Consider the following 25,919-nt stretch of genomic DNA (forward strand, 5'->3'; position numbering starts at 1 on the left):
TCAAAAGAGTGTGAGCTGGATCCAGCCGTTTGTGTGACGGATTTACCGGTGTTGCCCCCTGCTGGACAGAAGGAGTCCATTGTTTGACGGACCCTGTTCTGAGCCTCCTGATTGGCTGCTACGTCCTCTGCCGAAATGCCGAAGAACGACTCCTGATAAAAGAGACAAACCATCACTCATCAATGCTAAAAATCACCAACAGTTTCAGGTGGTTTCATCATGTCATGTATTTTAACTTGAAGATGTTTCTTTGATGGCGGTTCTCTGTGCAGGAGAGTTCTGATGGACTTCATTCATCAAAACTTTCCCTTGATCTCATCACCGAGTGTGAATGCTGTCAGAACAAACTCATCACCCTCCATGTTTAAAGGGGAAAGCACTGTTTGCAGACCTGTCATGTTTAGGTAACTGTATATGGATGGAAGCCACACTGTCACTCACTGAACTCCATGAACATATGTCAAAGATAAAGACAGCAGCTAAAGCTACAGATCAGTGTTTAAGTGAACCACTGTTAGCTGTTCAGAGCTGGCTGATGCTACGCGATGATGGTGGGACTTAGCAAAGCGTTATTGTGCTGCAACTAACCGTCATCACGGTGTGAGCTCCTGTCACTTACACCAGCTGGATTCTTTCATACGCATGGAAGATTTTAAAAACAATTACTGATGTAATTTGCTGTTTACAGCAAACAAGACATTTCTTTGAAGTTTTCTTTGTTTTTTAAAAAAAAAAATCTGTTGTTTTGAGTGAAACTTTGATGCTGCCCACCTGGCTCGGACCCCCCTCTTAAAAAAAAATATTTAAAAACTTCATAGGATTTTCTCAGCAAAACATTAAATAAATAATCGTTTTTAATTGTTGTTGTTGGACTATTTTTTGCCCACGTTCATTGCCTAATAGTTTGGTCTATTAATTGCCAGGCAATACAAAAAACTTACAATATCATAGCTACAATATCAAAAAGTCCAAATCGATGCCCAAAACGTTCCAATTTGGGTGATTTTGTCCAATCCCCCCCCCCCCCCCCCCCCCAAAAAAAAATATATATATATATAATGATTTACTATTTCACAGCACTAAAAAATAACCCTGCATCAAAAGACAGTCAAAACTAGGATTTTTTTTTACTTTAAGAATTGCTTAACGATTAACGTAATTTCAGCTCACGACTCAAGCCAAGTGGTCCAAGAAAATGTTGTTCAAATGTTCAGACACAGGGTAATAAACTCTGGTTTTCTCCCTTCTTGTGATCTAATCTCCTCTGATCTCCTCCAGTCAGCAGTGCTTCAAACAGGATCCAACACTCACGGAGTCCCTCCACAGGAAGACGTCCAGCGTGTCGGTGGCGTCCTGCAGCTCGAGCTTCATCAGCAGGACGAACTGCAGCAGCTGAACGCCGAGAGCTGCAGACAACAGACGTTAACACTGTGTGATTTATATCGGAGGGAAAAGACCTGCGGCAAGGACAGACCTGAGATCAGCCAGGAGTCATTTAGGAGCTTTTACAAACCTGCTGAATCAGGAAGAAGGAAAAGTTGAAACAGCGAGCTGATCAGGGCTTTTAAACCAAGAACACAAAAACTCATTCTCGGTGCATCCAAGGGTCAACTTTGTTGTCAGAATACTGAGGCAGCACTTCAATACACCAATGATTCATTCCTTTCAGAATGCCCAATGCACATCCCCAGAGCCCAAGGGGACATCTTGAAAGGTCCTAAAGACATTCAGTTAGCGATGATAGAAAACAGAGAAAGCAGTTAATCCTCACACTGGAAGTCCCAACAGATCAATCTGTGAAAAGCATCAGCGTCTCACGCAACTAATACGCTCTCGTTTTTGTTCTATGCAGCCGTCCCCTCACACCTCATGGATGCAACTGGATCCTGAAAGGTTTATTTTCACACCTCAAGTCAATTTTTTAACAATGTGAGGTTGATACTTCATAAAACACTGCTATTTTTCTTCTTCCTTTTATACAGGTCTATCTTGGAAGGCTGTGCCATCGATGTTTGAATGAGTTAGATTAGATCCCGATGGGCAGGCGGCTCCCTCTTCCATCAGTGTATGAATGTGTGTGAATGTATACTGAATGTAGTGTAAAGCGTGTAGTGGTCCAAACACACTTGAAAAGTGTGATGCAGGTCAATTTACCATTTATACCTATTTTAGGTTTTTACCATTGTTATTAAACTTTTATCATATTAACTTGATTTTCTTATTATGTGACCATGGTCTTCAATTTTATTGTTTCTGAAGGCAAGCTTTATTGTTGGTTGATTCATTGTGTACTCTTTATCTTAATGTTTTTTTTAAAGTTACTTTGACTTTTTGGCCTTTTATTGACAGGACAACTTGAGTGTGAAAGGAGAGTAATGGGTAGGACATGCAGAAATGACTGCTGGGTGGATTGGAACCTGGGACCCTGCAGTGAGGACTATGGGGACGCCCACTCTACCCACTGAGCTCACCGGCGCCCCCCTTAACTTAATGTGTAAGGCCGGGTTCAAAACAGCGGAAGGGCTATGATTTTTCAGCCCATTAAAATCATTGGGTCTTCACATGTCAGGGTGTGTGACGTGTAAAGGGGCTTCGCGATCATATAGTTTGGGGGTCTATTTTCAGCCCATCTTGCCCCATAGTATCGTGAATTAATTTCTTTGGCAAGAAAAGAGTTTCCACTTACCCCGGATTCCCACCCACATGATCACATTTCCACAACCCATCCACGAAATGTATTTGAAAAGCAGAGTGTCACCACTGCATTTATTCCACTCTGAAGCGTATCAGTGTGAAATCGGTGTTAAGCGTCTTTAAAAGCGGTTTACAAACCAGGTTTTTCTCACGAGGGGGAAACAGGAAATTTGTACACCATGCAGAAAGTTTGGCAGCTCTCTCCTGCTTGACACCAGGATCAAGGCACAGCAGGAGCTGTTTCTTGTGAGTTCTCCACCTCCAGTGTTTCCTACGACGGTTGGAACCAAACACTCTCTCACCTTCTGCAATGATGTTCTCATCGATCAGCTCCACTCCTTCAGCCCACGAAGGTTCCCTCACTGCAGCCTCGGAGCACCGTTTACACCTGGACAACACACAGGAGCCATGAGGAGAAATGGTCAGATATTTCAAGCTTTATGTTATTTATAACACAACATGGCCATGTGGCCGGCTGCAGTACTTTAAATATATATTATATATATAATTATGAAGGTATTGCATATACCTTCATAATTGGTAGTTGGGAAAAGGTACTAAATCACAGGACATCGCAATACTCACAACAGGACATAGCATATTTCAAATGTTTACAACTGCATTAAGATCATATGGTGGTATCGTATCATGGCGCCGAGTCCATGGCGTGATTGGTCAGCTGTGTGGCTGTGAGACAGTAAGCAGTACATCACGTAAACAACTGGTGCAACACTAGAACTGTCTTCCAGGAGAGACCGACTGAAAATGTGCACCGTTATCTCCATATACAAATGATAGCGCTTCTCGTCATCACTATGACAACTGGCTTTTATCTCCAGTGAACTAGCGAGCCATTTTGCCCTCCGAAAAAGTTGGACGCCATTATACATACTTATAATGCATTATAATCTGCTTAAAGCACTGTATAATTAGTTATAAGCACTCATACATATGTATAATGCGTTATAATAATCCAAACACATTATAAAACATTTCATAATTATAAGGTAATGTATCATAATACTTCATAACTGCTCAGCCCATGCATTATAAACATACTGTGTTATATTTGAGATGATCGGCATCGGCCAATGCCTGCGCTCACAAGGCTGATAAACAAACATCTGTAGGCAGCGTTGAGGAGCCGTCGCACAACATTTGTAGTGCCTTGTAGTAAATGGAGACGCCATTTTTGTTATAAAAGGACCGGTCCAGTTCCGCTTACACCTCTAGTCTGAAGTGAGGTCCCCCCCACTGATCTGCACTCGGTCTGTAGCATCAGTGGGTCCCACCCCAGATGGAAGATGTCAGCTGGAGTGATGACTCATGCTTCCCTAGTCTAATGCTTTTTTTTTAATCAATCCATATTCAATGATACAGAGTCATGGTTCACTTGTGCTCCATGCACGAGAAAAACTTGCCAAAGCATATTTTTAGGTGATCGGTTTCCTTCTGTTTTCCGTTTATAACTACAGTACGCTCTGAAACGTTCTACTGTTCTCCTGGTTGGGTCTAGGTCATCTAGTCACTAGGAATGCAACAGCATACACCACTGTTGTATGTCTCGTTTGTCTCTTTCCTATTTCAAAATTAAAAATGCTGCCCTGCACTAAGCATTTGGTGTGGAAGAACTTGACTGGTCTGCACGAGACCCAAGCTCAACCCCGTCAAACCCCTTCGGGATTAACCGGAGCTCTTGGCTGTGTAGAAGACGAGCACATTCTACTTTGAATCTTTTGAATACATTTTCACAGTGTTGAATCAAAAGTGAGATACTGGACCATCCACAGTAATTCTGAGCAGAACATAGCTGCTCGTTTGCTACAATGTGAATAAAACTAAATGATGAACTGAATTGTGGGATGCATCAGTGTGTGAGGCTCATCTCTGACCCGTAGTATCTCTTCCTGCCTCGAAACAGGAAAGGTGCAGATAGGTCCAGCAGAGCCAGCTGACCTCCCGATGACCTCACAGGGACAATGTTGTGGTAGCCGGCCGTGAGTCGACACGTTTCCTCCAGAGTCAAACCTGCAAGAGACCACAACCTGCATCTGATTCTGGATGAAAACTGTAATGGTTGTCTATTTGCTCATTGAAAAAAAAGAAAAGAACTGAGAGAGTTGGTGAGGACTGTTACCCTTTATGAAGATGAGCTCTTTGGTTTTGTCTTCACACATGAGCTGTGTGGCCAGGTGGACACTCAGTGCTCGTTTTGGGGATCCTGGGTTATCTCCGGGGGCGAGGACCTGCCCAGACAGAGCCCACAGTGGTGGACTCCAGGGACCCAGGTCCTTGGACGCCTCAGAGAACAGATCTGCCACCAGTTCATCATCTGGTACGTCCTGTCTGATATTAGAGGGATGTCAGATATTTCATTATTTTTGTATAAACAACCACAATGATTCATTTGTCTCCTGACAGCTGAATCTGAAATGAGCTAAGCGCTTTGATTTAAACTCAATTTCATTTGAAAACCTTGCCCTTGTGTCTTGTAAAACACATGAAAGCCGACATTAACTTTCCAAAGAGTCATTTTCAGGAAAAGTTTAGTGTAAATTCAGTGGAAAAAAAATTCAACCTGCAAGTTGCTCTTCAAGCTGGATAATATAAATATTCAGTTGGATCATATCTAAGCGTGTGAGTATAATTGAAACTGACAAAGAGACAGAAGAGAGTATGAAAAAAATGAATAAATTTAAAATTAATTAATAAAAAACAGCTCAAATAATTACACAATAACAATAATTATAATAATAATAACAACAACAACAAAAGTGGACTTGAGAGGTATTCCATCAAACTCGCTAAGCGCAAAGCCGGGCTAATTTCGATAAGCCTCGCTACCTTAAGCGAGAGTTGCGTTCCATCAACGTGACTTGAGGCACTCTCCGCTAAGTAACCATGGGAATTTATCCGACCAAACTAGCCTGCCCCGGGGCAGGCTAACCATCAGGCTTACTTTAGCGGGGGTTTCAGAGAAGTCCGTCTGTCGGAAACAACTGTACCAGCAGAAGGTTCCGCCAAGTCTAGTCCTCGTGATTTCGTCACGTGAAAGACCAAAAATTACCAAAATTACATATATGAAGTACAAACAGACTATATTTACATCAAGCGTCTAAGAATACATGCTTGCAATTAAAAAAATATGAATCTAGAGCCCCCAGTTGGGTGAGTGGTGATGCTCCTGCCCCCAAAAGTGGGCATCCCAGGTTCACATCCCAGCGAGGACATCTCATGTGTTTTTTTTTTTTTTTTTTTGCCTGTATAATTGTCTTTAGATCAGAGAATGAGATCAACATTTTACCTTAACTATGATAAATATGTCATACAACTTCCCCAAAACCCAAATATAACTTGCAAAAACATGATAGGCATAAAGATGTTATTATTAATAGCATGTTATAGATCCCAATGACAAAGGCATTGCTGCATGCAATTTTCAGCCACATAAATTCCTTTCAGGTGAGTTCATTAATAGGTTCATTGAATGTGTTCATTGAATTGTTGAGATAAATGAGTTGGTCAATGTAGATGCATTTACTAGGCCTATCTTAAAAAAAAGTGAGTGAGAGAGAGAGAGAAAGAGATTTCCGGCCAAAGAAAGAAGCTTCACAAACTTCCATGGTCAGAGTTGAACCGTCACCTGCCGAGTGCAAAGCCGGCGCGTTACCTCTACACTATCCTCACGTTTGAGAAATCGTTGTCAGTGTTATATTAGAACATGTTACTCTTAACAGTACTTCCGTATTTAATTGCTCGGCAATTCTTGCCCAAGCAGCCTCACAATTTTTATTTATCACTACAGTATTCCCTTTTTTGGTTATGATGGGTTTGTACTCCTCGTACAGTTCCATCAATCATTTTTGCTCTGGTCTTTTCTGCCATTTCCTCGATGATTCGACATTCACGATTATGGGCTGGTTAACCTGGCTTGAATAAGCCTCAACAAGGCGCGGCTGAAATGCGTTAATGGAATGGGTTTAGCCGCAAGTGGAAGTTGGCGTTAGTTCTAACCAGGCTTAACCAGGTAAGCGCCGCCTTAATTAGCGAGTTTGGTGGAATACCCCTCTGAGTGTGTGTGTGTGTGTGTATGTGTGTGTGTGTTGTGTGTGAGAGCCAGCCTACATTGATGTGCACTTGCTGCAGTAGAGTTTCAGAGCCTGGTGGAGTCTCTGGGGCTCATAGGATCTCAGCTGGACTCTGACATGGTGAGCTTGACCTGGACCAATGCGCTTCAGCTCGGACAGCGTAGCCGGCTGTGTGTCGTGACCACAGCTTCTCTCTGAAACACACAGAATGAAACACACAATCTGGTCACATGAAATAATCCAACAACTTTGAGCCGAGTCTGCATCCATCCCCACTTGTTTGTGTGAACTGTTAGAATGTATGTTTTACGATGTCTTACAGCACATTGGTGTTTAGAGGGGGCTTAGCAAATTAGGATTTGTATTCATTCAGTCCTACCAGGCGGATATCTGCACTCTGAGTGCATCTTTCTAGCTCTTGAATATCATTCAAATATAATTTCATTTTTATTAAAAAAAAAAACAAAAAGAAAACTCTCATCCTGCAAACAGGACTCTCTAATGTCAATCTTATCTGTCGTCCACAGCTCTGAGGCTGTTCCATCACAGTTACACGCTATCTGGGTTCTGGGTGTGCTGAAGATCTGTGATGATATAAAAGAGATTCTGAAAAGTTAAACTTTCAATCTAAGACTTTTAAAGACCCCTTTAACACCATATCAAATGCATTTCCATAAAGCAGAGGGGGTGTGGCATCTAAGTATTCATTATTATATCACATTTCTTACAGTACTTTCCAGCAGTGTATAACAATAATTTCTAATGATATAACCAATTAAATGAATGCAACCGGCATGAAGCAGATGGATGGATTTACCAACATAAATGATTAAATCTTGTAAGTTATTAGATCCTGCAAAATCCTGTCAGGTAGTTGGATTATCTCAGAAGAAGTGCTCACTAACACAGATTTAAACACATTTGTGAACAAATTGGAGAGTAATAGGCCTTTTGTGTACGTAGAAAAAGTCTGAGCTCTTTAATTTCATCTCCTAAAAATTACAGCAAAAACAGATGTGTTTCATTTTGATTTTTTTGTTGTCTATAGCAAGCCAAGAGAAAGTGCCAAACCACTGATCTTGAAACGTTTCACAGGCAACATTTGTTTCATTTCACCAATGAGGACTGTTTATCTTCACACCAGAGCTGTTGAGCTGCTGCAGCGTGTTGTGTTTCATACCTGTGCTGCACTCCACCCTTCCACCATCTGAAAGCAGAAAGAGAGGATCCATCAAGGACTTCACCAGATACAGGAAGACACAAGCCAATAAGGGATGAGTAACACAGGCCTTCAAAGAAAACTCAGACTGATTACTGACTCTGCTGCTTTAACCATATTAAGGTTCATTTTTAATGCCACTTTGGGTTTGAGGAGTAATATAACTAGTAACATAACATATCACTAACATTAGACATACAGATTTGCATCTTACTTTTACATCATAATCTTTAAGTGGGCGCTTACAACATGAACAGAAACATAGATTTGGCAATTTCTGCCTGTTTTTACTTTTAGTGGGCACTTTCAGGCCATGCACTGTATTAGGGTTTAAAAGTATTGAATTAATTTAAATTGCATCTAACAGCAGCAGACACAGAAATACGTTGTGTAATATGTGTGCAAAGCAATAAATGACAAATTAAATGTTCAATGTTTGGCCACCTCTCCTCTATCACTGGCTCTATGTCATTCATTCAATATCATTGTTTATGTTTTTTCCTTTTAAAGAAGAAACAAAAAAGTACTAATATAAAAACTTGATTACCTAAGTCTGCAAGAAATCAAATAGCTGAGGGGGTTGATAAAGAAGTCAAATGTAAAATAAGAATGTTGGTGCTCTGCAAAGAAACCCTGTATAAATATTTGGTCCACTTACACAAAAAGGTTAGGGCCTGAAGGTCTGAACACAGAAAACAGCTGCAGCTTTAAAATAACTCTTTGGCATGCAATAAGAGAAAGCTCTGTTTGCCAAAGAGGAAACCTTCAGGTCACAGTCAGAGTTTGATTTCAGCCCCAGTGAAGCGTGGGCTTTTAGAAGACCCTGCTAATGGAAGCAGCTTCCCACAGCTCCAATCCATCCGCCCGTTTCTTCAGTGAAGGAACCAGTCTCCACTGGACAGTTAACGGCTTGCACTTCACAACATGCTCGTAAACGCATCCCAAAGTGAACATACTTTACAATGACAATAACAGAAAGGAGACTGAAGAGGAAACACATGGACATTCAGTCAGATCATCCAGCTAAAGACAGCTGTCAACCATTGGAAATAAGCTCCAAGCTTTTTCAGCTTCAGTATTGGCCGTTTAGTATAAAGAGAAATAAAAAAGCTCATTCAAAACCAATTCACAAATAAATAATCGGATCTGATGTCATTGTATATTCAGTGTTACTACTGTTCGCAGCATTTAGGGGGAGACACTACAAGCAAAAGAATCACTCTTCATGCAAAAGAATCACTTTCCATGCACTGATTACCTTTGAGATTTTGGGCTATTTTGCTTCCATAACATGTCTTCTTTCAGATAATGGAAATAAATATCTAAAATACACATTTAGGTGTTTATTTTACTGCTTTGTCTGTTTGCATGTCCTAAATTCACCCAAACTCACCTACAGATAATATCTAATTTGCAACATTTTAACATTAAGAAAAAACTTGCAATACAAAAGAAATATTGTCTTAATGTCAGTTATCGACAGTAGAACTTTCATGGCAAAAATGAAATACATGTTGAATTGGCCATATTCCCCTGTAGAGTCTTGACAATGTGTGTACCCTCCACACCTCCACTTCAGCAGCTACACTTTCTAAACCCATTGCTGTCTCTATTCTGAAGCTTTGTTCCACAGGGATGGTTTATTAAAGATTGTATTACTAAAAACATGGCCAAAATGTTTAAATAGCTGTTATGGTGATTGATAAGTACATTTTTTTAACACTTCACCTGTGGTGACGATTAATGTGATGAACGTCATTTCCCATGATCCCTGGGCCAAATTCTGAATACGAAGATTAGAGCGCAAGAGTTATAAATTGACTTTTAAAGAGTCTTATGGACAAAACCAAGTTATGATGAGGTAAGTGAATTGTTGTTTAACTTCATAAACTTTGTTAAAACCACAAAGGTTCCAACTTGTGATAGCAAGTGCTGGAGTGGATGTCACTGTGTCCAACAATATGTTGAGTTAAACCCATGACAGCAGTATCTTGAGCTAAATGCTGACATCGGCATGAGGCGAGTCCATTCAGTGGACAAACAGGTTTTGATATTTAATGGTTCAGTGTAAAAACGGATAAATATGAGACACATCCAACATCCACTCATACCCAGAGACTCTGGCGGAGTGCTCCAGACCTCCAGCAACTCTGAGTCATTCAGTTCCAAGAAGTCCTCATCCTCTGGGAAGGCCTCCACCACTCTAAACACAGACACACAGACACAGTGAATACATTGAAAACATATTAAGGAATTATCAGGGAAATTAATCAAATACTGTTGGATTTTCTTTTCTTTATGCAGCAGAACCGAAGCTGCAACATGAAGCATGTTTTCTCCTAATTCTTTTTAATCTCGGTTATATTTGTCCCTCGTCTCCTGCTGTACCTCTTCAGCTCCTGCACATCAGGGCTGTTCTCTGGAAGAACCCGGATCCCCCTGCCATACGCAGTCCCTCCATGCAGGTGAAACACCAGGTGATCCACTTCCTCCCCTGACTGGCTGCTGGTGAGGCCCGGCACCTTACTGGATCCTGGGATCGCTCGTAGGTTGTAGATCCTGAGGAAGTCCCCGGGCTGATGAACAGATAAACCGGCCAATTAACACGCCAAACATGACATGATCATCATAATATTAGAAACATTTTATTGTCAAACAGACAAGCAGCAGTAGAGCGGAAGAACTTGGAGAATATGTCAAGTAAATAAATAAAAAACGTGCAGTATATAATGTTAGTTGATTTGGAGTTGAATTATTATGTCAATGTTCTTGAAAGACTAACAATTTGGGAGCAGCAGATTTCAGGATATCCTTACAAGTGTGAGTCAACTCCAAAAGTGTTGGATAACTAACATACTAACTAACAACTAACACTAACATAACATATCATTGCCGATAAAGTAAGAGCTAAAAATAGAACAAAGTGTTAGATCCTCGTCTGAGTAAAGTAGTAGCTGTTCAGCAAAACATACCTTAAGAGCAACAGTGCTATGATCAGAGTGCTATAGGTAAGGTTTTTATTCATATATTTTTTTCTTTGGGGGGGTAGAGTCGAGGTGAAGTCTGAACAGGTGAGTCTTGAGCCTTTTTCGGAAGATGGCAAATGACTCTGCTGTCCTGACATTGGTCGGGAGTTCGTTCCACCACTGAGGCGCCAGAACAGAGAAGAGTCTGGACTTTGCTGAGCGACATTTGTTTGATTTCAGCGATGGTGGTACCAGCCGGTCAGCTGAAGTAGAAGAGCGAAGTGCTCGCTTCGGAGCGTGTGGTTTGACCAGTGTTTGAAGGTAGATGGGTGCCGTTCTATTGATGGCCCTGAAGGCCAGTGCCATCGTCTTGAATTGGATGCGTGCTGCAACAGGGAGCCAGTGGAGGTCACGGAGGAGGAGGGTCACATGGGAGAATTTGGGTAGATTGAAGACGAGGCGTTCTGCAGCGTTCTGGATACGCTGGGCCAGGAGAGAGTTGCAGTAGTCAAGGCCGGAGATGAGCAGTGCTTGGACCAGGAGTTGCGTTGCATCCTTTGTGAGGAAGGTCCGAATCCTGCGGATATTGTAGAGGGCAAATCTGCAGGATCGGGCCACAGCAGTGATGTTGGGGGTGCAGGATAGTTGGTCATCGAGGATTACACCCAGGTTCCTCACAGTTGAGGAAGGCAATACTGTGATGCCCTCAACAGTGACCGACAGGTCCATGCGAGGGCAGTCTTTCCCCGGGATGAAGAGGAGTTCGGTTTTATTCAGGTTAAGCTTGAGGTGATGTGCAGTTTTCCAGACAGAGATGTCAGCCAGACAGTCCGAGATGCGAGTTGCAATGTGAGTGTCAGAGGTTGGGGGAAAAGAGAGGAACAACTGGGTGTCATCTGCGTAACAATGGTAGGAGAATCCATGCGATGTAATAACAGAACCTAGTGATCTGGTGTAGAGTGAGAACAGAGGTGGTCCTAATACTGAGCCTTGAGGGACACCCGTGTCCAGAGAACAGGGTTTGGACATAGAGCCATTCCATGTGACCTGAAAGGTGCGGTTTGTCAGGTATGATGTGGACCAGGTGAGAGCAGAGTCAGTTATGCCAAGTTCAGCCAGGGTGGAGAGGAGGATTTGGTGGTTGACTGTGTCGAATGCAGCAGATAGGTCGAGGAGAATGAGAAAGGAGGAGTGGGATGAGGCTCTGTCGTCTCGCAGGGACTCGGTCACTGTGAGGAGGGCCGTCTCAGTGGAGTGAGCGGTCCTGAATCCTGATTGATTAGGATCAAGGAGGTTGTTCTGCGAGATATAGGATGACAGTTGGTTGTAGGCGGCACGTTCCAAGGGGAACAAGGGGTTTTTTAAGGAGGGGCTTCACTGTAGCAGTCTTAAAAGCCGCTGGGATGACACCTGTTGGGACCTAACCGTTAGGACTACAGAATGCGGCCTACAAAGCCTACACAATGCGGCCAGACAATGGGACAAAGGAGATAAAAAACTACAACCACCATTTTAGTGTCACCTCCACCTGGTCACGAGATCTGACGTCACACAGCTGGCGCTCTATTGGCTGGCGACTGCATGGGACTCCAGGGGGTCCCCCGGACCAGCCGTGAGCTATAAATCCCGCGGCCACCAGAAAAACGTCCTCTCTCCAAAGTAACTCGCGTTACGCCAGGAGGTGAAGATTACGTCTGCAGCGTTTCCCTTTGTTCTAGGCTTCTAGTCTTTCCCCCAAACTCGCTGGACGAGCAACAGACTGTTTTCCCCTCTTTTTTCTCTACTCTACTCTCCCGTTCCCCGCGGTAAGAAGAAAAACTTTCTTCGTCCCAGCTGCCAGCAGAACGGATAACTCGACCCGTCTTTGTCTGAAATCAGCTGACTAAATCGCCGAGCCACGCGATTGTTCCTGCAGAAGGAAGAATAACTAACGGTTTTCTTCAACCAATTGGATCCGGCGCTGAATAAGCGCCCCACGAACTACTGTCCGTTGCCGGCGTCAAGGAACGCCATCGCCGCACGGGACGGAAACCCTCACATCGACGCATCTCACATCGACAAAAGTAAGAGGCTATTTGTCTGGGCAGAAGCAGAGATTCGATAGTGTAGGACATGCTTGTAATTCTTGTTAATGTGTTTTAAGTTCTGATCGCGGATCGCCGAGTCCGTTTGTTCATGTGCTGCTGTATGTGAATACTGATCGTGTACCCACGCAGCTGGGTTGATTTCTGTAACAGTGTTTTCGACTAACCTCCGCCATATTCGTGAGCTCAGAAAGCCTCTACTATCAGTTAAAAGACCGGTCTCGCGGAATAAACGCCAGTTCATTCACGCGAGCCCGGGTGATAGCGGCACGTTTTCTGTGCCTCAGAATATCGCTCGCGCATTCTCTCTCTCTTTGTTCGTGTCCCGCTAACACACACACACACATACACGCCGCACACACGTGTCCTAAGCCAGCTGTTCCCGGCGGACGCTAGGGACATAGCTACATCTGGTGGCTACATACGGCTATCTCTCTCTCTCTCTCTCTCTCTCTCTCTCTCGCTACTCCATCGGACGCCAGTGGCTCCGCCCCTGAACGCTGCGAGGAATAGTTCCATCTGGTGGCCGCCCATAGCCATCTCTCCCTCTCTCTCTCTCTCGACACGCACGCACACACGCACACGTACGCACACGCACGCACACACATGCACACGCACGCACACACATACGCACACACACATACGCACACACACTCCACGTGTGTCTCTCCCTTTGTTTAAGCTTAGCTTTGTGTGTTAGGTAGTTAGGTAATAAGGCTTTGTTAATTGCAGTGTTATTGATTGTGATCATTATTACTGATTTATAATGTTATAACTAGCGGTCTCTGTATATGTCACTGGATAACAGCAGGTTGTGAAGGCTAGTGCTTGAATTTCACGCCTTTTTAATTGTTAGATTGTTTTTATGCTTCCATGCCAATGATCACGATGATTGGCATGTGAGTATAAAACCTTTATATTGAGACTGAATACAGTTTTAGGTTATCTTTTCCCTGATCCCAGGGTGGTGCCCCGTTTATTCATGATTATATCATGATAATATATTAAATATAATTATTAATACCGATAATCATATTGATATTGATAGTTAACTGTTGATAACCAAATCTGCTCCTGCTACAACCCCAACACACCTGAGGTGAGGGAGGAGTTGATCAGGGTGGTGAGGAATGGCAAGATGTCGTGTGAGATGTCTTGGAGAAGAGAGGAGGGAATCGGGTCAAGGGAGCAGGTGGTGGCACGGTTAGATGTAACAAGTGCGTGAACCAGTGCTTAATTTGTAAATCATAAGGTGCCGGAACGCAAAGTACATATAACAGCTCGGGATGACGAGACGGGCACAGGTCCCGGAACGTATACACAAAACGTGCTGAAAACAACATGCAAATGCCCACTTGCCACGCCGTGGGACTTACAAGACTCAATTTCAAATTATATCCATGGTATAAATGTTATGACGATAATTTACAATTATTTTAGGCTATACTCCGCACAGCACAGGCAAATGCCCACATCGCCACAGGTGGGACTTACAGTATCTACAGTCAGCAATTAATTTCTCAACAGGTCAAAAAAAAAAAAAGAGCTTTTTATAAATCACACAAATCTTCCATTATTATTATTATTCAAAGATTGGCACGGCGGCCTATTAATATAAAGTATGCTCACCATTTAGTTGTCCAAAACACCCCACATCACGAGCATGTCCGGATTCTCCTCCTCCTCTTTTTTTCGGGCTTTGCTGCGCGTGTCTGTGGCAGTCCTTTGGCCACCCACGACCTCACGTACGGGACTGGGTTGAATTTAGCGAGGGGGGGTCCAACACGATTTAGGAAGAGTAAAGATGATATGGTGGATGTGAGCAGTGAGGCACGGTTGGCAGTGCAAATCAAGTTCATTTGAGAAAATCCGCGCTCACATTCAGCACTTGCAATGGGGATGCTGTTGACAGCAACAAGTAACTCCATCAGCTCATCGGGGGTGTCTTTTCCATCTGAGTCTCTGTACTTTCTGTAGGCCCGTATGACTGCGCGCGGGTTGTCAATGTTGAAGCGCTGACACAGTGACTCAACCTCAGTCTCTCCATACAGCGCACCTGCGTCCTCGGGCCGGTACTGTGCGTAAAGCACCTTCAACTCCTCAATGAACTTGTTATATCCAGTTTTATCTGGCATCCGGCCTCCTTGAGATAACATGCGATCCTCCAAGTTCTTGGCCACAGTTAGGAAAAACTGCTTGGGGTCGAGTGTTTTGTCGCTTGATTTTCCTCCATTCAGCGTGATGCCATGGAAAGAGTTTTCCCCAATTCCCCTTTGGCTCAGTTCAGTGTAGCGCCCTGGCCGATCCGACATGGCCTCAAGTACCCTGATTTCCCGACAAATTGTCTTGTGTGCTGAAATGATGGTAATGTCTCGTTTTTGAAGCTCGACTGAGAGCTCGGATAATTCTTGCAATGCATCGCACATTATGCCTAAGTTGTTAACAAATGCATGCGATGATATGCGCATAGCAAGCCCACTGTATGTTTGCTTTGTGACACTATCACGGGAGGGATCTTCTGATGCAGTTTTGAAATGCTTGTAAAGTGCTGGATAATTCTTCCACACTGCTTCAACGGTTCTAAAACTCGATGCCACCCATCTAGTGTCTAAAATACGACCTATTTTGCATAGCTGGACATCCAGGCTCTCAGCAGACTCTCTCAGCTCCATTCGGTTTTTGTTAGATGTGCTATACACTGCGTATAATTTGTCCATCAATATTTTAAAGTGATTTATGGCGCCCATCTCTTTCACTACGTCTGCGACTGCAAGTTCAAGCCTGTGGGCTGAGCAGTGCCACACAGTAATGTTAGGGAAAATGGCCTGGAGCCGACTCGCCACTCCGCTTTTACGCCCTAACATAACAGAAGCACCATCACAAGTTACTCCAATGAGGGTTTTAGAGAGAAAATCCTGTGTCAAATGCAGGCGCTCCAGCGCAGACAACAGTTTGTGGACAATACCATGAGCAGTTAGATCATCTAGCTCTATGAGTTCAGTAAAAATGTTTGTAGGCTTGTCCATATCAGGCAACTGAGCCCTAAGGTATATTATTAAGCAGCTCTTTTTGCTTAAACTGGTTGACTCATCCAGCATTAAACTGAGTTTGGGGGTGCACTGTACTATTTTTTCAAACAGTTTTCTTTTCATTTCTTGAGAAATATGTTTCTGTATGTTTACACACGCAACATTGGAATGTAAAATCCTCCCCATATAGAGTCCATTTAATTCTTGGCAATCAATCTCATGTTCGAACCCATATGCGGGACGGTGGCGTTTAGCCTCCTTGTACGCTGTGCGAAATACGCAAGCTGTAGTGGCTATCTGTTCAGACTGACTATTAATTATAGACTGTCCTAAAGTGTCCACTTTTGCCTTTTCAAGAATGCTTGCTGCTGCTAGGTGAGCCTTGGTACGGGCATGTTCAAATACTTTTTTTCTGATTGCGCGTTGCTGTTTTTTAATATCTGGAGCAGATGAGGTACTGTGCATGAAACCCACTCTTTTGCGAGTTTCATCCCCCCCGTCTTCTCTGCCCCCAAAGTCCCCACCGCCTTACACGTTGTGCAGCCAAAACCTGTATTTTTCATAAGAAGCCAGGGGTAGTAGCTCTGCTTAACTTTGAACTGAGTAGCTGTCCAAACTGTGCATCCCATCCCGGACGTCCCATCTCCGCTCAGTGCGCTCCCCTCTCCTTCCGAATCTTCCTCCTGTGAACCAGCTGATGTCACGGCGGCGGTTCCTGCCTCTTGCTCCGGCTGTTGTACCGGGCTAGCTGATGCCAGGGTACCCGCCTGTTGCTCCGGCTGTTGGTGGTCCACCTGGCTGACTGCTAGCGCTGTAGCTGGCTCCTGCTCCGGCTGGCGGTGAACCTGACCAGCTGCTGCCACGGTGCCAGCCTCCTGCCCCGGCTTGGCTAGCTGTGGGTGAACCCGGCTAGCGGCGCTAGCCTCCTGCTGCAGCCGGTTTTTACCTTCAACGTGACCGCTGCAGCTGCCCTCGTCGCCGGCTTTTCTGACTCGTTTTGAGTCATGCAACTCTTCTTTTTTCTTGAAAAAGGACAGTAAATTCAACTGTCTCTTTGACATGTTTGCGAAATGCCTAACGTTTTTTTCTCTCTTCCTTCTCCTGAGATGCGGCGAATTTCAAATGTTTAATTTTTTTTCTGTAATAGTGACGGGGGCGTGGTTTGTTGATTTCAAATGACTTTAAATCTTAAAAAACACATCATTTTTGGGATTTGTTCTGTAAATTAATACATGCATATTATTATTTTATTTAAATTTTATTTTAAACATTTTTTTATGTGTTTTCTTTCTTTTTTTTAAATTTTTTTTTTTATGAGAGGTGCCGGATCTGCCGAAATAGGTACCGGAACACAGGGAGGCCAAAATTAAGAGGTGCCGGATCTTGTTCCGGCAGGATCCGGCTCAAATTAACCCCTGGCGTGAACGTCTTCAGAGGTGAGGGGGCTAAAGCTGGTATGGCCATCAGAGTTGAGAGTTGGGGGAGATGTTTTCTGGGATGGTATAGGCGTGAATGAGGAGCTGATGTCATTTACTTTCTTGGTAAAGTAAGTTGCAAAGTCAACGGCAGTAAGGGAGGAAGAGGGGGAGGGGTAGGAAGGGTGAGGAGGGAGGAGAACATGGAGAAGAGTTTCCTGGGGTTGGAGGCGGAAGAGTTGATCTTTGCCAGGTAGAAGGCAGATTTAGCTGCTGAAACGGTTGAGGTGAAGTCAGAGAGGAGGCGGTGGTAGTGAGTAAGGTCCTCGTGCTGGCCCGATTTCTTCCATTTTCTCTCTGCCGCTCGCAACAATGATCTGTTGGTTCGCAGAGGTTCAGACAGCCAGGGAGGGGAGGGAGATGATCGCGCAGGTCGTGAGATGGGGGTACAGAGAGTGTCCAAAGAAGAGGAGAGTGAGGACATAAGGATGGATGAGGCTTCCTCAGTAGGCATTAAGGAGAACTGTTCTGTGGATGGTAGTGAGGAAAGAACAGTTTAGGAGCGGAGGGAGAGAGGGATTTCAGGTTGCATCAGCTGGTGACAGTTCGAGGCGTAGAGAAGAGGGATGTGGTGGTCGGACATGGTGAGCGGTAGGGCTGAACGATTTTGGGAAAAGATCTAATTGCGATTTTTCTGACAGATATTGCGATTTCGATTTGATTCACGGTTTCCTTCAAATCAAGCTTCAGTGCAATATTCACAATGTACAGTAACATTAAAACATTGAATGCTATTACTCTAATGCAAGGACTAAAGTTAAAAATTGCTTCCAAATGAATTTATTAACAAGAAACATGCATGTTCATTCTTTAAAGTCCTTGACCAATGGCAGTTATTACAAATGAACTAAAAGAGCCATCTTTGACTGTCTTAAAATGTGCAAAAATCCTTAACTGTAATAATTTAATTGTAAATCAAATACAAAAACTGTTATTGAAATAAAATGACCCTTCTAAAAAATATGTCAGACATTAAAATAGGTGGGTCATTCATTTATGGCTTACCACTTTTTCTTTACACTCCACGTATAGCTGTGGGACGGCAACCTGTTAGAGGTCGGAGCGGGAGGGAATCGTATATCTGTCCAGCGTGCGGAGGAGGTTTTTAAATCCGTCTTTCCGGTGTCTTCCGCTGCTCTTATCATACGGAGTTACACTGGCAAAAGATGCTGTAATTGTAGTCTGTTTGCTACAGTGGGCCTGATCATCATAGTCACCGGACTTTTTACCGGACTTTTTCGTCATGCACGCGTCATGCAAATGTCTGTGGTGATTTTTTCTTGGCGATTAAATCCCCTAATAGTCCAGGCAAAATAGCGTTTTTCGTAGAATAAATTGTAAAAGAATTTTTTTCAGCTCAGATAATTTCTATGAGGTGTCCAGAACAACATACTAAAAGTCCTAAGAAATCCTAGTTGGGGAAATATGTTTAATTCTCATCAATCCGAGATGTGTGCCAATAAGGCGAGACATCAATACACCCCAATGGGGCTATTTTTTTCCTTTAGTCTTATCAAAATGAAACTTTACACAATGAAAGTAACCATAAAAATAAACATTTTTTGCATTACAAGTTTCTTTGAAAATACATTTTAATATGCAAATGAGCTATACACTAATCGAATAAAGGCTACCCAAAATATATCCGCATAGCCTTAATTTTTTCCTTTACTCCTACCACAATAAAACTTTGCACAATGAAAGTCTACATGAAAAGTAAAACATTTTGTATTAGAAGTTTCTTTGAAAATCAATGCAGTCCGCTCAGTGTAACGTGAAACTAGGAGGCGATGCCGGTTGCTATGCGGTTGCTATGCGGTTGTTATGAGGGATCTGGCCCTCTGATTGGCCAGGTTCAAACGGAGGCAAGACGGCAGTTTGGAGGAGTTAGTAAGACTACGAGATTACATGCAGAAGTCATTCTTACCAACTAAACGATTCACTCTCACACAGAAGACAGATGAAAAACCAGGTAGACACACTTTCCAGACATTCCAGCTCTTTAAAATAATTTTGCCAGGCACCAAAACTGCTTCTCTTTTTGTAGTTAGCAAGTATTTCAGACCAGGCGGGCCACACATCAGACTTCCACTGTTTGTAAAGTAGCTTTGCAGTTTTATGAGAAACAGCAATATCTAGTCTAGAAACCCAATCAGAACATTTAAAGTTACCAACTCCTTTCTAACTAGATAATTCACTGTACATTTTGCTTAAGGCCAAAACTACTTTTGATCTCTCATCTTTGAGTCGCCTAGCCTACTGAAACAAACTAACGTTAGCTTGCTAGCATTAGCAAATTCTATTGGGCCTCATTTCATTGCTAGACAACACTGTTTTCTTTTCTATTTTGTTTTTTGCAGTGTGTTATGTATGTAAACAGGGAGAAATGGAGAAGTGTAAAATATGTAATGAGTCATTCAGTGATGGAAACACATCGGTTGTTCTACGAGCAAAAGGCAGCAATGGTGTGAACCATGCCAGTGCTCAACGTGGAAGTAGCATAGTGACAATTCCTGGAGACAGAGTACACATTGAATGCCGCCGCAGCTATTGTAAAGCAGAAAATATTGCACGTGATAATGTAATACCATCTCTGCAACAACAACAAATCAAACATAATCTCCGCTCAGAACATAACTTCAATTTCCAAGAGCATTGCTTGTTCTGTGGACAACCAACTGAAATAGATAAGAAACATAAGCAGAGAGAGAAAATTGATATCTACCCAGTAAGAACAGGAGACTTCCAGGAAATGATTGTGCAGGTTTGCCACTTAAGGAACGATGAATGGTCTGATACAGTTTTGGGGAGAATGTCATCTGTCCATGACCTTCATGCAGCCGATGCTGTGTACCACAACATATGCAACACTAACTTTCGAAATATGAAGAATATTCCAAGTCAATTCTCTGCAAACCCTGGCAACAAACCCAAAAGATTAAAATTAGGAAGACCTGAAGATTATGAGAGAACAACAGCAGTCCTAAAGGTGGCAAACTTTTTAGAAGAATACGATGATGAACAAATTACTATTCAAGACCTTATAGTCAAGATGACAGAGTACTTGCAAGACACAGGTTGTGAACCATATTGTGCAAAGTGGATGAAAATTAAAATAAAGGAACACTTTGGAGATAGAGTCATAATGACCGGCCTGGAAAATCAATGTGTGGTCACTTTGCGAGACACAGCCCACTCAATTCTTCGTGAATTTCACAAGCAACAAAAATCTATGAATCCAGAAGATGAGAAGCTGAATATAATTAAAACCGCTGCAAAGTTAATTGGAAGTGATGTCAAATTCATGGAAGTCCTAAACGATTCTTACCCAGCCTCAAGTGACATTGCAGCTGCTGCAAGCTATGTTCCAGAGTCACTACGTGTTCTACTGAGGAATATGTTTGCTGGTAAAAACATTGATACAAAGGTTGCATCAATCGGGCAGTCCATCATGCAAGCAATAAGACCAAGGACGATGATTGCACCTCTTCAGCTTGGCCTAGGGGTTCAGATGCATCACCATTTTGCGTCACGCTTTTTGGTAAACACACTCCATGAGCATGGTTTTGCCTGTTCCTATGCAGATGTGATTAAATATGAACAGATTGCAGCAGTGGCACAAGGAACTGAGATCCCTGGATTCACAGAAGAGCATCATATACAATATGTTGCAGACAACGTCGACCACAATGTGGCAACCATTGATGGTACTGGGACATTCCATGGAATGGGTATAATAGCTTGTATTACACCAGGAACGCAACAAAACAAACCTGTTCCAAAGATCCAAGTGACTGCTGCAGATATTGCTGCGGTTGGTCGCATAAACATTCAGTACTTTATGATTCCCCCTATACGTGCACCTATTGTGTATCAGCCACTGGCTCTGTTGCCAGCAGATAACAAAACATCACAGCTGGATGTTTTGTGGAAGACATCCCTACTCCTTCACTCTCAAAGGCCATCATGGTCTGGTATGATGCAGATCCTGCATCTAGATGAACACCCTGGGAGAGCTTCAGTAACATTTCTTCCCATGATTGATCTTGATCCCAGTGATGAATCCTGCATATACTCAACATTGAGGTTTGTGGCAACTCATGCTCTGCAGTATGATGTGACCCCTGTTCTGACGTTCGACCAACCACTTTTCTGGAAAGCATTGAACATTATCCAGTCTCAGCCAAGCAACAATGAACTCAAGCGAATAGTCCTCAGGCTTGGGGGATTTCATATGAAAATGAGCTTCTTGGGTAGCATTGGACATTTAATGGCAGGGTCTGGACTGGAGGAGCTACTAGAGGTGGTGTATGCTGGAAATACAGTGTGCCACATGATGTCTGGCAAGGCTGTGTCCAGGGCAGTTCGTGGTCATATGCTAGTGGATGCCGCACTTAACACTATGTTGCTGGCTGATGCTTACAATGTACCACTACCAACCAAAGACACAGTAGAACACCCTCCAGTTGAGATGACGCCTGCTGCTGATACTGAGCCAGATGAAGAAGTTCCTGATACCCAAGAAACAGTCACAACTGACTTGAGTATTGCAAGTGAGCTATATGACCAAGCCATGTCCTCTAATATGCCGATGGAAGGACTTTGTTCTGCTGATGTTTTGGTGAGAATCCAGAGTGCACTCAACAACAAGAAGGAATCAATGCATATGAGGACAGCACAGCTTTGGCTGCAGTACATGGACATGATTGATATTCTGAGAAACTTCATCAAAGCTGAGAGGACAGGCAACTGGAGATTGCACCTTCAGTGTGTTCAAGATATGCTACCCTACTTTGCCACTTCTGGACATAGATTATATGCAAAGTCAGCCTATGTATACCTGCAAATGATGACAGCCTTACCTGAAACTAGGGATGTCCCGATCCGATATTTGGATCGGATCGGCCGCCGATATTAGCAAAAAATGCATATCGATATCGGATCGGCCTGCACGGGAAAATCCCGATCCGGACTCCCGATCCAGTTTTTTTTTAAAACTCCGGTCCGTGTTTTCCAGCGCACCGATGTAGGTAATCCATTCCAGTTTTATTCCGTTTTTCCCCAAAATCCGGTCCGCGTTTTCCAGCACACCTAGCGCACACCTCGCGACCTGTCCAGCATCCACTAAACAACAACAAGACGGACTTGTGTGCATGTCCAGTGTTTCCCCTACCATTGTACAGGCCATAAAATCAATACGCCAAAAATAAGCCACCTATCAATTCATTCATGAATCAATAAACATTTACATTAGGAGCGCCTCCGCGCAGCACAGCAGACTTGCTCCGCAAGACGCGCAGCCACAACAATCCTCGCCGCGCGCTCCCGCTACGTTCTCCTTCGTGAACTTTACGCGCTTGATGTTGTTCTGATGCCGTTCCGCCTCGTTAAACCACCACGATGCCGCTTTCTACTTTGAAAACACGGAGTTGACACTGTATTTTGATAAGCTGTTGCACTCTTCAGACTCGTGGTGTGAGCGGAACCGGACCGGTACCGGAACCGGACCGGCTTCCGCTGCCTGCTCGCACAGATCCGCTCGTGCGCACATGCGCTGATGCAGGTCGAGTGTTGTCGATAAATATATGCACTCCTTCAAAACAACATCAAGCCATATTGTGTGTAGTATTAGGATGTGATGACGTGTGTACGGGCTAAAGCCCGTTTGGGCTGGAGCAGTGTGAATGCAAAGCAAGGGACTCCCTGTGGGGGGAGGATTGTTTTTGATAAGATGTGGAACTCTGAGTTAACCTATTTCTACCTGAATTTCTATGAACTATTAGGCTGTTGAGTAAACCTATAACTTATATTTTACTTGATAAAATAAGACAATATATGCACTCATGTCGTTGTAGTGTTTTACAGTATCTGTAGCTATTAATGTGATAATCATCATTTTCCAGACATATTTTTCCAGCCCCTAATTTTGGATCATTTCCATCAACCTGCATCTTTAATCTTTAATACATGCTTGGATCGGCCGGTATCGGTATCGGCCGATACTAAAAGCTACAATATCGGTATCGGATCGGAAGTGCAAAAAGCTGGATCGGGACATCCCTACCTGAAACACATCCAGATGTCCACAAGAAATTTGAGGAGGGATTTCACGTAGTGAGGCGGAGCAACAGGTATTGGGCTGGACTGTCCACTGATCTCATTATTGAGCAGGTGCTCATGAGAAGTGTAAAAACACATGGAGGCTTAACAAGAGGAAAAGGATTTACAGAGACTCAACGCTTGGTGTGGGTCCTCTCAATGCCAGCATGTGCAAACATCAATAATGCCATGCAGTCCTTCACAGGTGTCTCATATGAGACCAACGACCAACATAAAGACCTGTCCAAGGCCAGGCAGACAAGAGATGTCAGTGACACTCTTGCCCTGGTCACCTATCTAAAACAGAAAGACCCATTCACTGAGAACCCTTCCCTGCACAACATTGCTAATGGTATGACAGCCCAGCAGGGAGTCAATGTTGAGAAATCAAGGGAAATTGGGTGCAAAATTTTGGAGTCTATGGTAGGGAAAACAGTGGACGAATTCACCTTCAGGAAAGCTGACCAAGCAGTGACACTTGCATCTAGATCAACTGTCAAGATCAAAGGAGAGACAGTGGTAGTGGATCCACAGCTGTTATTCCAGCGGCTTGTAGCAGTGGGAGACCGTTGTGAAGATTTACCATCACTGTTCCAGTATGAACTCTGCAGTCACCCGCCTGCTTTGTTTGAATCATCCTTCCTCCCCCTACAGGCAAACAAGGCAATTCTTGCCGATGTCCTCTGGAAATCTATTGAGCAGCAGCAAAGACAACCCAGCAGTGATGTCCAGCATGTCCTTGATGGGGGTGCATTACTACATCGTTTACCATGGCCACACGGGTCCACTTATGACAGTGTGTGTGACATGTATGTCAGATATGTCACAAAGAAGTATGGTATGGCTACTGTCATAGTCTTTGATGGCTACACAGAAGAACTCACGATAAAAGACGCCACTCAACTGCGTCGAACAGGTGTTGCTCCCGGTGTGACTGTACACTTTTCTGGTGACATGATCATCCAAACCAAAAAGGACCAGTTCCTCAACAATAAGGAAAACAAACAACGGTTCTTGGTTTACCTCATGGATAAACTTGAGAGGGCTGGGTGTATCACAGACCATGCAAAGCACGATGCAGATGTGCTCATTGTCCAAACTGCCATTACCTCTGCCAGAACAAGAGACACAGTCTTAGTAGGTGATGACACAGACTTGTTAGTACTCTTGTTGCATCATGCTGATCTGAATGCACAGGAGCTGTTTCTGGCACCAGAACCAAAGAAAGCAACAAAAACAAGACGGATATGGTGCATAAAGCAGACGAAGGAGTTACTTGGTCCCAAGGTGTGTGACAATCTCCTCTTTCTCCATGCCATTTCAGGCTGTGATTCTACGTCTCGTCTATTTGGCATAGGAAAGGGAATGGCACTGAAAAAAGTAAAAAATGACACTAGCTTTCTCGAACAAGCTACGGTGTTCAGCCAGTCAAAGGAAAATGTGGAAAAAGACATAATCTTTGCAGCAGGTGAAAAAGCTCTAGTAGCACTGTATGGGGGCGAAAAAGATGAATCACTGGATATGCTGAGATACAGGCGATTCTGTGTTAAAGTAACTCAGAACTCATCTCCAGTGGAACCTCAAACTCTCCCCCCAACGTCAACAGCTGCAAAGTTCCATAGTCTTCGGGTCTTCTACCAACTGATGGAGTGGAAAGGGGGAAGTGAACATATGGACCCAAAAGACTGGGGGTGGCATGTTTTGGATGGGAGATTAATGCCAATAATGACCGATCAGCCTGTGGCACCATCAGAACTACTAGATGTAGTCCGCTGTAGTTGCAAGAAAGACTGCAGCACAAATAGATGCACATGCAAAAAACATGGACTCCCTTGCACTTCCATTTGCGGAGAATGTCGTGGTACAAGCTGCACAAACTCACAGTTGCCTGATTTATCAGATGAATATGACCCAGAGGGGAAGAACTAAGCAAAGAACAAACCAGGAACTGATATAGGGGGTTCCAGAACCAAGAGCCATAGAGAAGGGGTCGAGGATCCAGGCTGGATTTTTTTTTAACTTAAAAAAAAACTTTAAAAAATAAAAAATAAAAAACACCAACAAAAAAAATACCTCCCCTGTTGTTGCTACCTTGTCGTGGTGGGGAGGCTTGTGTGCCTCCGTGACCCTGAAGACTATACTGGCGGGGGTCATACCCCTGGTAGGTGCTACCAAGCCAGGCAGTTTTCAGGTTAGAGGCCAGTCTAAAAGCAGCATTGCATTGGCAGTAGGATGATTGGATATTCAATGAGTATGGAGCTTATG

General features: G+C 43.5%; 1 protein-coding gene across 1 annotated transcript in view; it reads right to left on the reverse strand.

Moving 5' to 3' along the window:
- The window catches only part of pot1 (protection of telomeres 1 homolog), a 153,599-nt gene that overhangs the window by 1,045 nt on the left and 126,635 nt on the right, over positions 1–25,919 (reverse strand). The window contains exons 11-19 of the mRNA XM_084018188.1: positions 10,390–10,577; positions 10,113–10,204; positions 7,963–7,989; positions 6,820–6,976; positions 4,832–5,040; positions 4,587–4,722; positions 2,997–3,082; positions 1,312–1,406; positions 47–152 (exon numbers count right to left, since the gene is read on the reverse strand). Coding sequence (XP_083874314.1) covers positions 47–152; positions 1,312–1,406; positions 2,997–3,082; positions 4,587–4,722; positions 4,832–5,040; positions 6,820–6,976; positions 7,963–7,989; positions 10,113–10,204; positions 10,390–10,577 — 1,096 coding nt within the window. The remainder of the gene's footprint in view (positions 1–46; positions 153–1,311; positions 1,407–2,996; positions 3,083–4,586; positions 4,723–4,831; positions 5,041–6,819; positions 6,977–7,962; positions 7,990–10,112; positions 10,205–10,389; positions 10,578–25,919) is intronic.

The sequence above is a fragment of the Eutrigla gurnardus genome (genome assembly GCF_963514095.1).
Source record: "Eutrigla gurnardus genome assembly, chromosome: 9".
Lineage (NCBI taxonomy): Eukaryota > Metazoa > Chordata > Actinopteri > Perciformes > Triglidae > Eutrigla > Eutrigla gurnardus.